At 42.8% G+C, this 12,175-nt stretch overlaps 1 protein-coding gene across 11 annotated transcripts in view; it reads left to right on the top strand.

The window, feature by feature from the left end:
* ADGRL3 (adhesion G protein-coupled receptor L3) overlaps positions 1–12,175 on the top strand; it is an 864,517-nt gene that overhangs the window by 684,052 nt on the left and 168,290 nt on the right. For 10 of the 11 annotated variants that reach the window (XM_019534224.1, XM_019534215.1, XM_019534217.1 and 7 more), the window contains 2 exons: positions 1,338–1,523; positions 6,902–6,940. In XM_019534224.1, coding sequence (XP_019389769.1) covers positions 1,338–1,523; positions 6,902–6,940 — 225 coding nt within the window. The remainder of the gene's footprint in view (positions 1–1,337; positions 1,524–6,901; positions 6,941–12,175) is intronic. The other variant, XM_019534220.1, reaches the window with a different exon arrangement.

Below are 12,175 nucleotides of genomic sequence, written 5' to 3'. Positions count from 1 at the left end.
AATCATTGTGATATTAATATGTTATGAACCATCCCAGGTCTTTTCTGCCAGCACAGGAAACTTTACTCCTGTGTTTCAGGTTCACCCCATTTCCCTGTTGATTTAATGCCTCTTCATGCTGATAGTGAGAAGACATATTAAGCTGTTAAATCCATGCTTTAAAAAAAAAAAAAAAAGCAATTGAGATAAAGCTCTCCCACTGTGGAATATGGCTCCCAATTACAGTAACAGTGGCCAGTGTGCTAAATGGTACATCATTTCAGAATTGCTTTGGACTGCTAAATCAGCTTTTAGTTATTAAATCTAAGTTATGGAAATTGCTTTTTTCCCCTCTTACTAATTTAGGTTATATTATTTAATCTTGCTCCTTTTTTAAGGATTCACTAGTTGCTGCAGGGACTAGTGAGTGAAATGTAACTTCTTCCTTCATCATCTAGTAATCTTGCTGGTTTCAGGAGCTGCTGTTATTTTGACAGCAGACCCAGGCATATTTACACATTTTTTGTGCTAAGCTAGATATTGAGATGTTACCACATGGCTGACAAATCCCAGCCCCACCCACAGAAATTCCAGTTTGTAGTTGTGTTTGAGGCAGCTGCATCTACTTTCTCACCTCCGTGTCTTTATATCCACTGGAATAATTGCTGGCAGTTTACAATACAAAGGAATATGTACAGATCCCAGTGTTGTGCAGTAATGGTACCTGATTCTGATCTCAGTTCTAATGGCGATGATGAGGAATAGCTGGACTAAACTTAGTGTCTTCACATGGGTAGATGTGTCTAATCCACTTCAAGCCCACAGAGTATAAGTCAGCAGACCTCTTTTAGTGTTCTCCCTATTTGAACCCACATTTTAGGAAACAGTTTGCTGTGTTAGCATTATGGGCCTGGGGTGGGACTTTACAATTGTTGTAATAATAATAACATCAACATCAAGTACAGCAACAACAATAATAATAATAGCACCTCTTCATTATAGCAGGAAAAAATCATTGAATAATTAACATTTCCCAATCCCTCTTTATTTTCCTGCTTTCCTCAGTGCAGATACTGGTGTCACTTGTGCAAAATAGAGGACAAGCAGCTGTCTCTCAGAAGAAAAGGGATAACAGATATGAGCATACTTGCAAACCTAGCCAGAAATGAAACATCTGGATAATTGACAACATTTACATTCACACAAAAATTGAAGCTGCCTGTCTGAGATGTGTATGGTGCTTGTCCAAACATCTCAGCCTTGATAACAGGGGCTTTTTTTTGTTTCTTTCCATGCTTTTTACCAATTAGCTAGGGACAGTACAACATTTTTTTGATTTTCTCCTTTTTATATCCTAGCTGAAGTCAGGGGAAACAGCTGCCAACATTGCCAGAGAGCTTGCAGAGCAAACGAAAAACCATTTGAATGCTGGTGACATCACGTATTCAGTGCGCGCCATGGACCAGCTGGTGGGCTTACTTGATGTGCAGCTCCGAAACCTGACACCAGGCGGGAAAGATAGTGCTGCACGTAGCTTAAACAAGGTAAGAAACAAGTGCCTTTGGAAGGAAGAATAGACTAAGCAATGGCTTTTTTTCTTGGTAATGGTTAGGAGGCCTCACTCTAAAGTGTTCAAAAGTGCTCCTGGTATTGGGAAATGTATACACTTAAATATTTAGCTAATTGAACATCATGAACCTGATCCCATTTTCAGTTACTACCCATGAGTGCAGCTCCATAATAACTTTGCTAAAGCTGCCAGAATTACTTTGGATTTATACTTCTGCAACTGAGAGCAGAATTTTGCCCAGTGATTTTATTGCTGGATCCATTTATGCAGTGGTGGTTCTTTATAAGTGAGGGAATTGACATTTTCAATTGAGAGAGTATTAGCAGTTGGGACTTTGGTTCAGCATCTCATAGAGATGTGTGGGATGTGCTTATAAAAGTATAATATACCCCTTGGATCCAAACACTTTCAAGTTCTGAGATATTAATGATCCAAAATCTTAACCTCTCAGTTGTGTTCAACAAACATGGGAAAATGAAAGAAGTGACTAATAGATTCATACCGAAGATATGCAAGGTAGTTTAACATCTGAGAGTTCTTGTTCTTTTTCTTCTTCTTGTTCTTCTTCCCCCTTCTTCCTTTCTTCTTCTTCCTATTGCTATTACTATCCATGACTCATTCCAAGAATACTTCTTGCTTTGTTAAATTATTTTGTTTCCTATGATGTCTAGATAGGACAGATTTCTCATTATTATCAACATCCTGAAAACTGGATGTAGCCAGCAGTTGACATGTTATAAAAGCTAAAAGTTGGCGATAATGGTCTGAAGCCTCATGTGTGAAAATTATACAGTAAATTTCCTCTGTTACAGTGAAATTCTCTGAGCTGGGAATCAGCCCAATCCCGTGTGCATCACCTACAGTAGTGACCTCAAAATTGAACCTCTGTGAGATTCAAGCCGCGGGTCATATAAGCCTGCACCAGCTCTAAACAAACCACTAGTAGATGCACAATTATGTAGGCTTTACTTTAAATAAGATACCAAATTCTTTTCTCAGTTACACTTCTGGCTTTAATGGCACCGGCATCTCTGTAACTGAGAGCAGAACTTGGTCCCAAGGTGGTTTTAAGGTTACATGAGTGGGGAAAAAAACCCATCTAACACTAGTAATTCACTGTGTTTAATGTCACTTGGGATGGCAAAATAAATAACTCTTTGGAAGTAAAGTTATCTTCTTGATGTACAGTATTATTGCCGACTGACTGTTTTTTAAACATAAAGGATCTTTTAGATTGTATTACAAAAAAATAAAGAAATGGGAGTGGGAGCTCTGCATATATTATGTTTTGCATGTGCCATGAACTGGGTAATCTTGATGCTATTAATTAATATTGCTTCAAGCTATTTTATAACCATGCGGGTAGAAATTGTATTAACTGTTGCATTGACATAACATTATTTAATACAGCCCCACTGCAAATCTTTATATAAAATAATGTTGATATCTGACAACATCGGGTAAAGCCGGCAATTAATGTCATGTACTAACTGGACACATAAATCTAGTCTGCTTGCTATTCTGAGTATTTCATGGTGACACACAACATTTATATTTACTCCTTTTATATTTCACCTTCTGACATTTATCTGTTTCTCTGAAATTTGGTAGCATCATTGGGGCACTTGGAGGCAATGGAGAAAAAAAAATTAGTATGTTGTTTACTCTGTTCGCACTTTCTGTAGCCCCCTCTAGCTATTTCCCCCCACCCTCAGGTTTGCACAGTCAACTAGTACAAATCAATTGTGCTTCACATTAAAATTCTGGAGTGTGTGGAGTCCTGCAAAACAGCGATGCGAACCACTGATCCAAATGACAGGCTCAGTAATTTACTTGCTCTCATTCCCCACTTAATTCTTTAGTGGAGCAACTGCTCTGTGCTCATTTAAGAATGCATGAATTAAAGTTGGAAGTAGCATTGGGCAAATAAAAGGCAGCAGCCTCCTCATTCCCCCTTCCCCTTTGCTGATCAAGAGCACGTCAGAAAAAAAAATGTAATTTGTAAAGAGTTTTGTTTTTGTTTCATTTAGTCAGAAAGAAAAAAATAATGCATGCACCAACCATCACATATTTTTCTGAGCATTAGAGGGAAATGTGTGAGGGACACAGAAGGGACTTGGCTCAGCCTTTGACCTCTGTGCTCTTATTTTTTCTGCAAGTTGATATAAAATGAATTGAAATAAATTGGAGCAATAATGAAAAAGCCATCCTTTCATCAGCGACCTTTCTTTCACTAGAAGCTTGAGATTTGCATCAGGATCAGGCCTAGTTACTGTAATAATTGTTCAAGTAGCATTGCAAATTAGCAGAGCCTCCCGCATGGATATTATTGAAATTAGTAGCATGGCTTTCTTTGATCTATCCTTGTTTCTGTAAAGTCTAGTTTGGCCTGGTCTATGCTAGGGAAGATTGTTTCTGTTAAAATATTGCTGTGAAACATTGGGCAGCTTTACATGTGCTCAGGGTGGGGGGAGCTGCTCTAATTAAAGTGCCCACACTGTCTTGTGTATTCAGCATCCTGTGTGTCAAAATAGCAGCGCAAGCACTTTAACTAAAGCTCATCCCACAAGCTTTAGTTAAAACACTCTTGCCAGCATTTTGAAACATGGGGACACTGAATACACATAACGTTGAGGCTGCTGGAGTGTGCTAATGAGCATGCTCCAACAGACTTGATTAATTGAGTCTTCTCCGATGCATTCTAATTAGAACACATTGGGGCAGGCATTGGGCATGTGCCCATTAGAATTAAGCTGTACATTAGACTTGAGTCTGGTTTTTTTTTTGTTTTGTTTTGTTTTTGTTTTTTAGTTCTGCAAAACCTCAGGGACCACATTTTGCTCTCAGTTGCCCTAGTGGCATAAGAAATGTGAGTTGAGCTGAGAGTAAATTTATGCAAGGTCTCTTAATGCAAACTTCATACTGACATACATCAGCAAGGATGATACCTGCAGGAGCATGATTTGAGAGGCCTGAGTTTATGTCATATGCTTAAGGTTTGTCTATACTGCACTCACAGCCATCATTACAGCTCAAGTAGAAAAACGTGAATTACCATATTTAGTTAAATCCCAGATGAGGCCCAGTTTAACATGGCGGGGGGAGGAAAGCCCCTGATCTTGGATTTGAGTACAAGGTGGCAGGGAGGGTGGGAGGCTGCTATAGTTTTGGCCCCAGCTCTGGCCTAATGCCTGGCCCTGGGTTGGGGTCAGAATCACAGCTGTCACCCATCCCAGTGTGCACCTGCCCTCCCCCACACACACGCACACTGCTGCCACCTACCCTCCAGCTCTGGTGGTGCTGAGTCTCCGCTCCAGCTTGGGGCAGGGAGCATGTCGTTGCTCCATCCTGACTTGGTAGCAACAGTGGCAGCAGTTCGCATCTGGGCTCTGGCTGTGGAGCTCAGCTGGAGCTGTCACAACCACTGCAGCAGCTGTTGCATATCATGGCTGGGTTTGGAGCAGCTACACACTCTATGCTCCAGGCTGTCTCAGGGATGGAGCCAAGTTGCAGCTACAGGGTAAGTGGCATGGGGAGGGGCAGAGGCAGTGGAGGGGACAGGCAGCAGGGTATCATAACCAGGTTGGAGGCAAGTAGCAGGGAGGTGTCAGGGGGCAGGCACTGTGGGAGGACAGCTGCTGGGGCATGCAGGCAGCAGGGGGACAAGTGGTGAAGGACACAGGTGGTAGGAGTCAAAGTGTAAGGGGGGCAAGGTGTAGGGATCAGGCTGCTTGACTCCTCTCCCATTGTTTGCCCCCCATTGCCTGCACGCCTACCACCTCCTCCCTGCAATTGCTTTCCTTACTGCAACTTAAGACAACCCTCCAATAATTAGATTGTATACATGGAAAATTATAACAGACATAGCCATTTCCATGTCTAGAATCTCATTATGGTGGGAGGGGAGGGGTATCTTAAATTCAGAGTCATGTTGGATTCTGGTAAATACAGTGGTGTCAAAACTGAGCACTGCTAGGAGTAACACTTTGATCAGGGTGTGTTTTTTACCAGGTAGTAACTCAGCCTGGGCTGGGAGGTTTCCCAGCCCAGGCTAAACTACTGTACTGCTAACAGTACCTGAGCTAGCGCATTTAAAGCTAGCATACATATATCAGTGCAAGGTGCACTTAAGTACAATGTAGGCCAACTCTTTGCTGCGTTGAGCAAATCCTGTTCTGGGTCCCAATACAAGACAGTTTTTCAATATATGTTTAAGACCCAGTTTATAAGCACATACTGAAATATAACATGCTAGGAGTGTAAGCACACCAGCGTGCTTACCTGAATCAGGATCCTAATAATCAGTAGGTTCTCTCTATGTAAATGCCTCTCAGAATGTGTAAGGCATGTGCTTATGCATGTAGCCCCATTGGTTACAGCGGGAGGCTCAAGCCAGCATGAGAAAGGGGTGCATAATCAGACCTTACAGAAGCAGTTTAATTAAAGGAATGTAAAGTGTCCTCAGCAGGACGTAATGAGCATATCTACAACATCAATGGAGCGTGCCAAAGCATGTCCACTTTGCACCCCAAAAAGATACTCTGTAGCTGTCTTAGAGCAGAGATGGGTATATGACAATAAGCAGGATTAAACCAATCAGCTACACAGGGGGAGGTTGTGTGTAGGGAGCGTTCTGGTAGTCACTCTAGCACCTCCTGATATGGTCGACAGTAGTGCAGACATGGTTTTATAGTATGTCTGCACCACAGTCAGTGGGATGATTGCAGCACCAGTAGGCAGTAGATTTACTCTAATTAGGTCAGGTACCAATAGCAAGTAAAGTCCAGCAATTCAGGCTTAAGTATAGGTGAACCATCTGTGTGTGGGTCACAGCTGTGGGCAGGCTTGTACAGTCTGTCCAAGGGATCATGCTGCTGTGGCTCCTTTGCTCTTGGTGCAGGAGCTGATCACATAAAAGTTCCCTTGGCTTTTCCTCCGGGTACTGTAATCATGTTCTGGTCACTGTATCTTCCCACCCTTGTTCTACATGAGGATCAGCTCCATCTTCTCTGGCATGGTTTGATGAGGAATGCAACGCACAATACAAATTTGCAAGGTAAATTTAATCTACTAAAGAGTTACAGTTCATCTCAGTATCTCCTGCCATAACTAACAGCTGCTATAGCATAGTTCCAGACTGCTTTTCTGAAAAGAACTAACCGGCTGTTTCTCAAGCCAGTCCTTACAGCACTCCATGGCTGCTAAGCTTGCATGTTTTTTCCCCCTAGAAGCTGATCAAAAGAGAAATGAGGTTTTTGTACAGGGTATTTTCTTTAATGTGTTTCTAGTTTTCTTCTGTCACTAACTTGTTTTTTCTATTCCGTCTTTAATCCGCTGTCTTTCTGGATTCAGCTTCAGAAAAGGGAGCGCTCTTGCAGGGCCTATGTCCAGGTACTTCTAGTGTTTTTAATAAATGTGTCAAGTTATTTGACTGAATGTCTGCCATGCTGTTCTTATATCTGTGAATCTGATTGTTCTAGCTACTGTGGCAGCAAATTCCTTAGTCAAGGTTACAGGATAACTTTATCATTCCCTGGTTTCCAGGATAATTTGAAGCAGAAACTCCCAATGTAAAGGTGGAAAAAAAATGGGAGAAGATCCATTCAGACATTTTTTGAGTTACCTAAGGCAGGGTCTATGCACACAGGAGAAAAGAATTCACACACACACATCCAGACACATAGGTTAATCAAAACCAAATGCATTTTACATATGGTTCATACTCACCCAGGAATAGTCACTGTGTGGGTTTAGAATTTTTTTTCTCCCTTGCTTACAAACTTAGGAGAAATATAAAAATGCAGTCTTTGGTAACAGGGCAGAGGTAGACATATACCAAACTGCAGAGCATCCTTATGAAAGGGAATAGCAAGAGGCACACCTTAGGCCTAGCATATGGAATTAAGAGTTTAATTTTATGTGTCAGGCTGGGAAACGGGCTCAGATGACAAATATTAGGAGTTTTGTTTCAGGTTTTGTCTGTTTTGTTTTTCCATGACTGACTAGTGCCACAGGCAGTTTGAGAGACAAACCCCATAGACAAATATGCCTGTAGTTTTGTAAAATCACAAACTACTCCTTAATTGTAAATGGCTTTTTACAAGGACATCAAGGGTTTGCCAAATGTGCTGCTTGAGATCTTGGGGCCCAATCCCTTGGGGTGCCTGTAGACATGCTGTGGGGCTGCTCTGATTAATCGAGTCTGCTGCAGTATGGTAATTACTGTACTCCAACTGTGCTCCAGCCAGCTTCTGCATCTCATGTATTAGCAATCCCCTGCTTCAATATGGCAGTGGAAGCACTTGAACCAAAGCTTGTTGAATGAGTTTTGGTTTAAGTGCCTCCACCACTGTTTTGAAGCATGGGAATGCTAATATGCGAGATGCTGCTGTGCTTTAATTACAGTGGCTCTCAGAGTCACTCTAATTAAAGACCCTTCCCACCCTAAGACCTCTTAGGGAACCTAAAAGTGACCTAAGACCTCTTATGGAACTTCCTTTGCCCCCAGTAGGAGTTGTCAGATAGACCGTGCCAAGTTGTGCTTTGGGCATAAGCACAAACAAACAATATACCTGGATTTTTTTTTTTTTTTTTTTACTTCTCATATCACTCAGAAATGTGAGAAAAATGTGGTTGTTTTTTTTAAATTGCCCTCAAATATTTATTTTTTGGCTGAAAACAAACATAGGAAATTCAGCTGCAAGAAAGTGTTTTTGTCATAAAATTCTGGCTTTGTATTCTGTGATCCCAGTCCTATACACATTTAAATTGCACTGTATAAGCATGCCCAGTTATTTAGAGTTACTCTCAGTCTTTGCAAGGCCAGGACCTAGAGTTATAATAAAATTTATCCTTCAACCTTGATTACAGCATTTGCTCCATAAAGTAGTATGTGTGGTGTGGATAAGTTAATGTTGCAATAAAAAACATGATTTTTTTATTCCCTAACTTTTGTGTATTTAGCTCTGCAATTTTAATGTTGCAGTAATGTAGGATTTGTAATATGATACATATAGAGAGACATGAGAACCAATCACACTTGTAAGACTAAGAACAGACGTTGCATTTGTCCTAGGACCAGTTTATCCCAGGAAAAGTCCCGGGATTGAATACACATTCTCCTTCCAGTCATGGGTTAGTGAGTGGATGAATGCACTTTCACTTTTCTGCTCTAGATTCAATGATTCAATCCTGGGATAACTGTTCAGACACACTTCATTATGTTCCAGGACACACTGTTAACACTTCCTTTCCTGTTAACCTTTCTAGTACCAAGACACGCTGTCTTTTTTTTCTAGGCTTTGTCCCGAGACCACAAGCTTAAACATCTGAGTGATCACACATTATCTCAGGAGAAAATGGTTTCCCCTGAAACAAATGCAACGTCTGTTTGTAGCCTAAAATCAGATCTGAAACATTTGCATAGCTCAAATATCTCCCCAGATTAAGTATGATGTATTATATTGTCTGCTTTTTTGCATGCTGTAGCACACATAGTTAGATTGTTTGGACTACTGTGACAATAAAACATATATACAATTGCACTCCTCTTCATTATTAGCTCATCTTCTTTGCTTCGGGTTTGGGGTTCCTGAGGTGCAAGAGAGATGCTAAATGTATCAGTATACGGACTTACTCTTGTCTTTCCAGATACATTAACCATGCCCATTATTCAGTCTGATTTCTCTTGAGATTTCATAGGTGGTAGTCAAAACAACTTGGATGTTTTTGTTCCTTTTTCTCTTTTTAGCTCTTTTAGACTATGTTTGCACTGCAGTCAGAGGTGTGATTGCAGCTCATTTAGGCACACTCATATTAGTTTGATTGAGCTGGTAGGGTCAGCAGCCCTGAAGATGTAGTGGCACAGACTTCAGTGTGGGCTTCACAGCTAGAAAAAGACATTTAAAAGGCCAAGGCAGAATTAATTTAAGTTATGCAGTTTTCTGTAAGTGGTGTAGTGTAGATCAGTAATGAACAGAACACACGTTCACCTGTTGGTGCGGAGGGCAAATCTTAGATCATTCCATCATTTTTAAACCAGTTTGTGCTGGACTTCTGTTCTGTTTTGGGTATAAACTGTTTTTGTGTGCCTAACTTCAGCTTCGTTACAGATATAGACTGGTTTCCAATCCCTGAGCTGTAAAAGTGTAATGTCTGTACCTGGCCCAGGAGGCCTCTGAAGCAGGGACCCCTTACCTTGTTACTGGGAAGGCTGGGGAACAAGCAGGGCCTGTGAGGGCCCTTTAAGAGTAGAGTCTCTGTGTCCTGAAGAGGTAGGAATGCAGACTAAAACAGTACAGGAGGCAGAAACATGGTTTCTGCAGTCCTCAACATCATTGCTATGGGTTCACTGAAACCAAGTAGAGCTGAATTGGCCAATGAGAGAACACTGGGCTCACGCTGCATGATAGGTTGGACTGGCTGGAAGGGGAAGGATATACCAGTATAAGAGACTTGCCTTCAGGCCAGGAAGTTCACTCTAGCCCTGGCTGGGAAAGGATGAGGATCCTGTGGTAAGTGGGTGACCTGGAGGAAGCACAAGCAGGAGGGGGCAACAGGAACGCCTTCTCATTCTTGCTGAGAAAATAGGGGAATCGGTAGTTACCTCAGGTGTCTGTACACGAATGCACGGAGCTTGGGAAACAAGCAGGAAGAATTGGAAGTCCTTGCACAGTCACAGAACTATGACGTGATTGTAATAACAGAGATTTGGTGGGAGCTTGCATGACTGGATCACTGGCATGGATAGGTAGGATGACCATCCACATTGTTTTTCCTGGGACCCTCCCAGATTTTGGAGGTCAGTCCTGGGATGTGATTAAAATGAGTGTCCTGGTTGCAGGGCACAGTCCAGTGGAGAAGAGCAAGTGGACACCGCTGACTGCAGTTAGTCCCAGGAAGGTGACTTGACAGGCTACCTGTCATAGCATGCCTCTTTGCCTCTTCCTGTAGCAGGCCACTGACTTAGGAGTGGGGAGGAGAGAAGCAGTGTCCGGGATGTCCCATATTTCCAAATGAGATGGATGGTAACCCTATAGATGGGTATAAACTGTTCAAGAAAGACAGGCAGGGAAGAAGAGAAAGAGGAGTTGTTCTTTGTGTAAAAGAGCTGTATGATTGCTCAAGGCTCCAGTAAGAAAATGCAGACAGGCCTGTTGAAAGTCTCTGGGTTAGGATCAGAAGAGAGCAACAAGAATGATATCATGGTGGATGCTTGCTATAGTAAGGATGTAGACATATTGGAGAGAGTCCAGTGGACAGCGACAAGAATGGTTAGGAGATTGGACTACATAACCTATGAGGAGAGGCGGAGGGAACTGGGCTCATTTAGTTTGGAGAAGAGAAGAGTGGGAAGCGTGTTTGCAAAGAGGATGGAGCTCAACTATTTTCAGTGGCAGCAGATAACAAAACAAGGAACAATGGTCTCAAGTTGCAGCAAGGGAAGTTTAAGTTAGATGTTAGGAAAAACTTTCTCACTTAGAGAGTAGTGAATCCCTGGAGCAGGTTACCCAGAGAGGTTGTGGAATCCCCACCCTTGGAGATTTTAAAGACCTGAGTAGACAAAGCCTTGGCAGGGATGATCTAGTTGGGGCTGGTCCTGCTTTGAGCAGGGGTTTGGACTAGATGACCTCCTGAGGTCCCTTCCAACCATAGCTGTTAATGATTCTATGACCTCCCCGGCAAGCTGCTGTGGAGTCTGGAGTGCGATAGTGGGAGCCCTGGCATGCAGGCAAAAAAGCCTCCTTTTTGTTCCAAGTTTGCACAAGGTGGGGATGGTTTGAGTTCATCTTGTTGTTTCTTTTTTGTGTACCTGGACAGGCTGTGTCTTTTGTTTTGCTGGGTAGAGATAGTAAATACCAGAAGACCAGATGGTGGTTGTAGGGGTGGTAAAAAGGCCATGCAGATTGCCTGAGAGGCACCTGGGTTTTGATCTGTGCCTGAGACAGAGGCACTAGAGAGAGAGGAAAGAGGGAAACTGGGGCAGAGTCTAAACCCCAAGGACCCAGAGTCTGAGCCCTGAGAAAGAGAGGCTGAAGCCAAGAACCTGGGCCAGAGCAAGTGGGCCCAGGCTAGAAGCCTACTGTGAGAGTAGCATGTGGGCAGAGGCCAAGGGGACTGAAGCCTGTACAGGAGAATGAAGGACCACCAAGTGACATCTGCAAAGCATGGGCATAACTATGGGGGAGGCTGGGGCTACAATTGGAGCTCTTAAGACTTGATTAGAGCCACTAGGGTCACGAGTTGTGACCACTGAGTTCAAGTTGTGCTGACAGGGTACGAGGAGTTCTGACTGGGTACACAAGCCCCCCTCAGAAAACAGGCAAGGTTCTGTTAGCAGACAGAGGGCTCAGAGATCAGAGCCTGAGTGAGCCTGCAAGGCACCAAGGAGATCACTCCGGAGTCAGGGATGGCCTCCCAATCAACATAAGAGAACATTAAGGCATGCAGCAAAGATTGAAAGGGGATTATATCAAGGACCTGGAGATGCGGCAGGACTAGTGTAGCCCTCAGGGGTATGTCATGGCAGCCCTCAGGGCCCATCCTGCCATGCCACCTGAGACCCTGCCTGCTTACTCAGGCAGCTACTATGCATGGAAGTCCATTTGGCTGTGTCTTTATTGCTAC

The sequence above is a fragment of the Crocodylus porosus genome, unplaced genomic scaffold (assembly GCF_001723895.1).
Source record: "Crocodylus porosus isolate Cpor-Errol unplaced genomic scaffold, CroPor_comp1, whole genome shotgun sequence".
NCBI lineage: Eukaryota > Metazoa > Chordata > Crocodylia > Crocodylidae > Crocodylus > Crocodylus porosus.
This window is presented reverse-complemented; position numbering and strand designations above follow the sequence as displayed.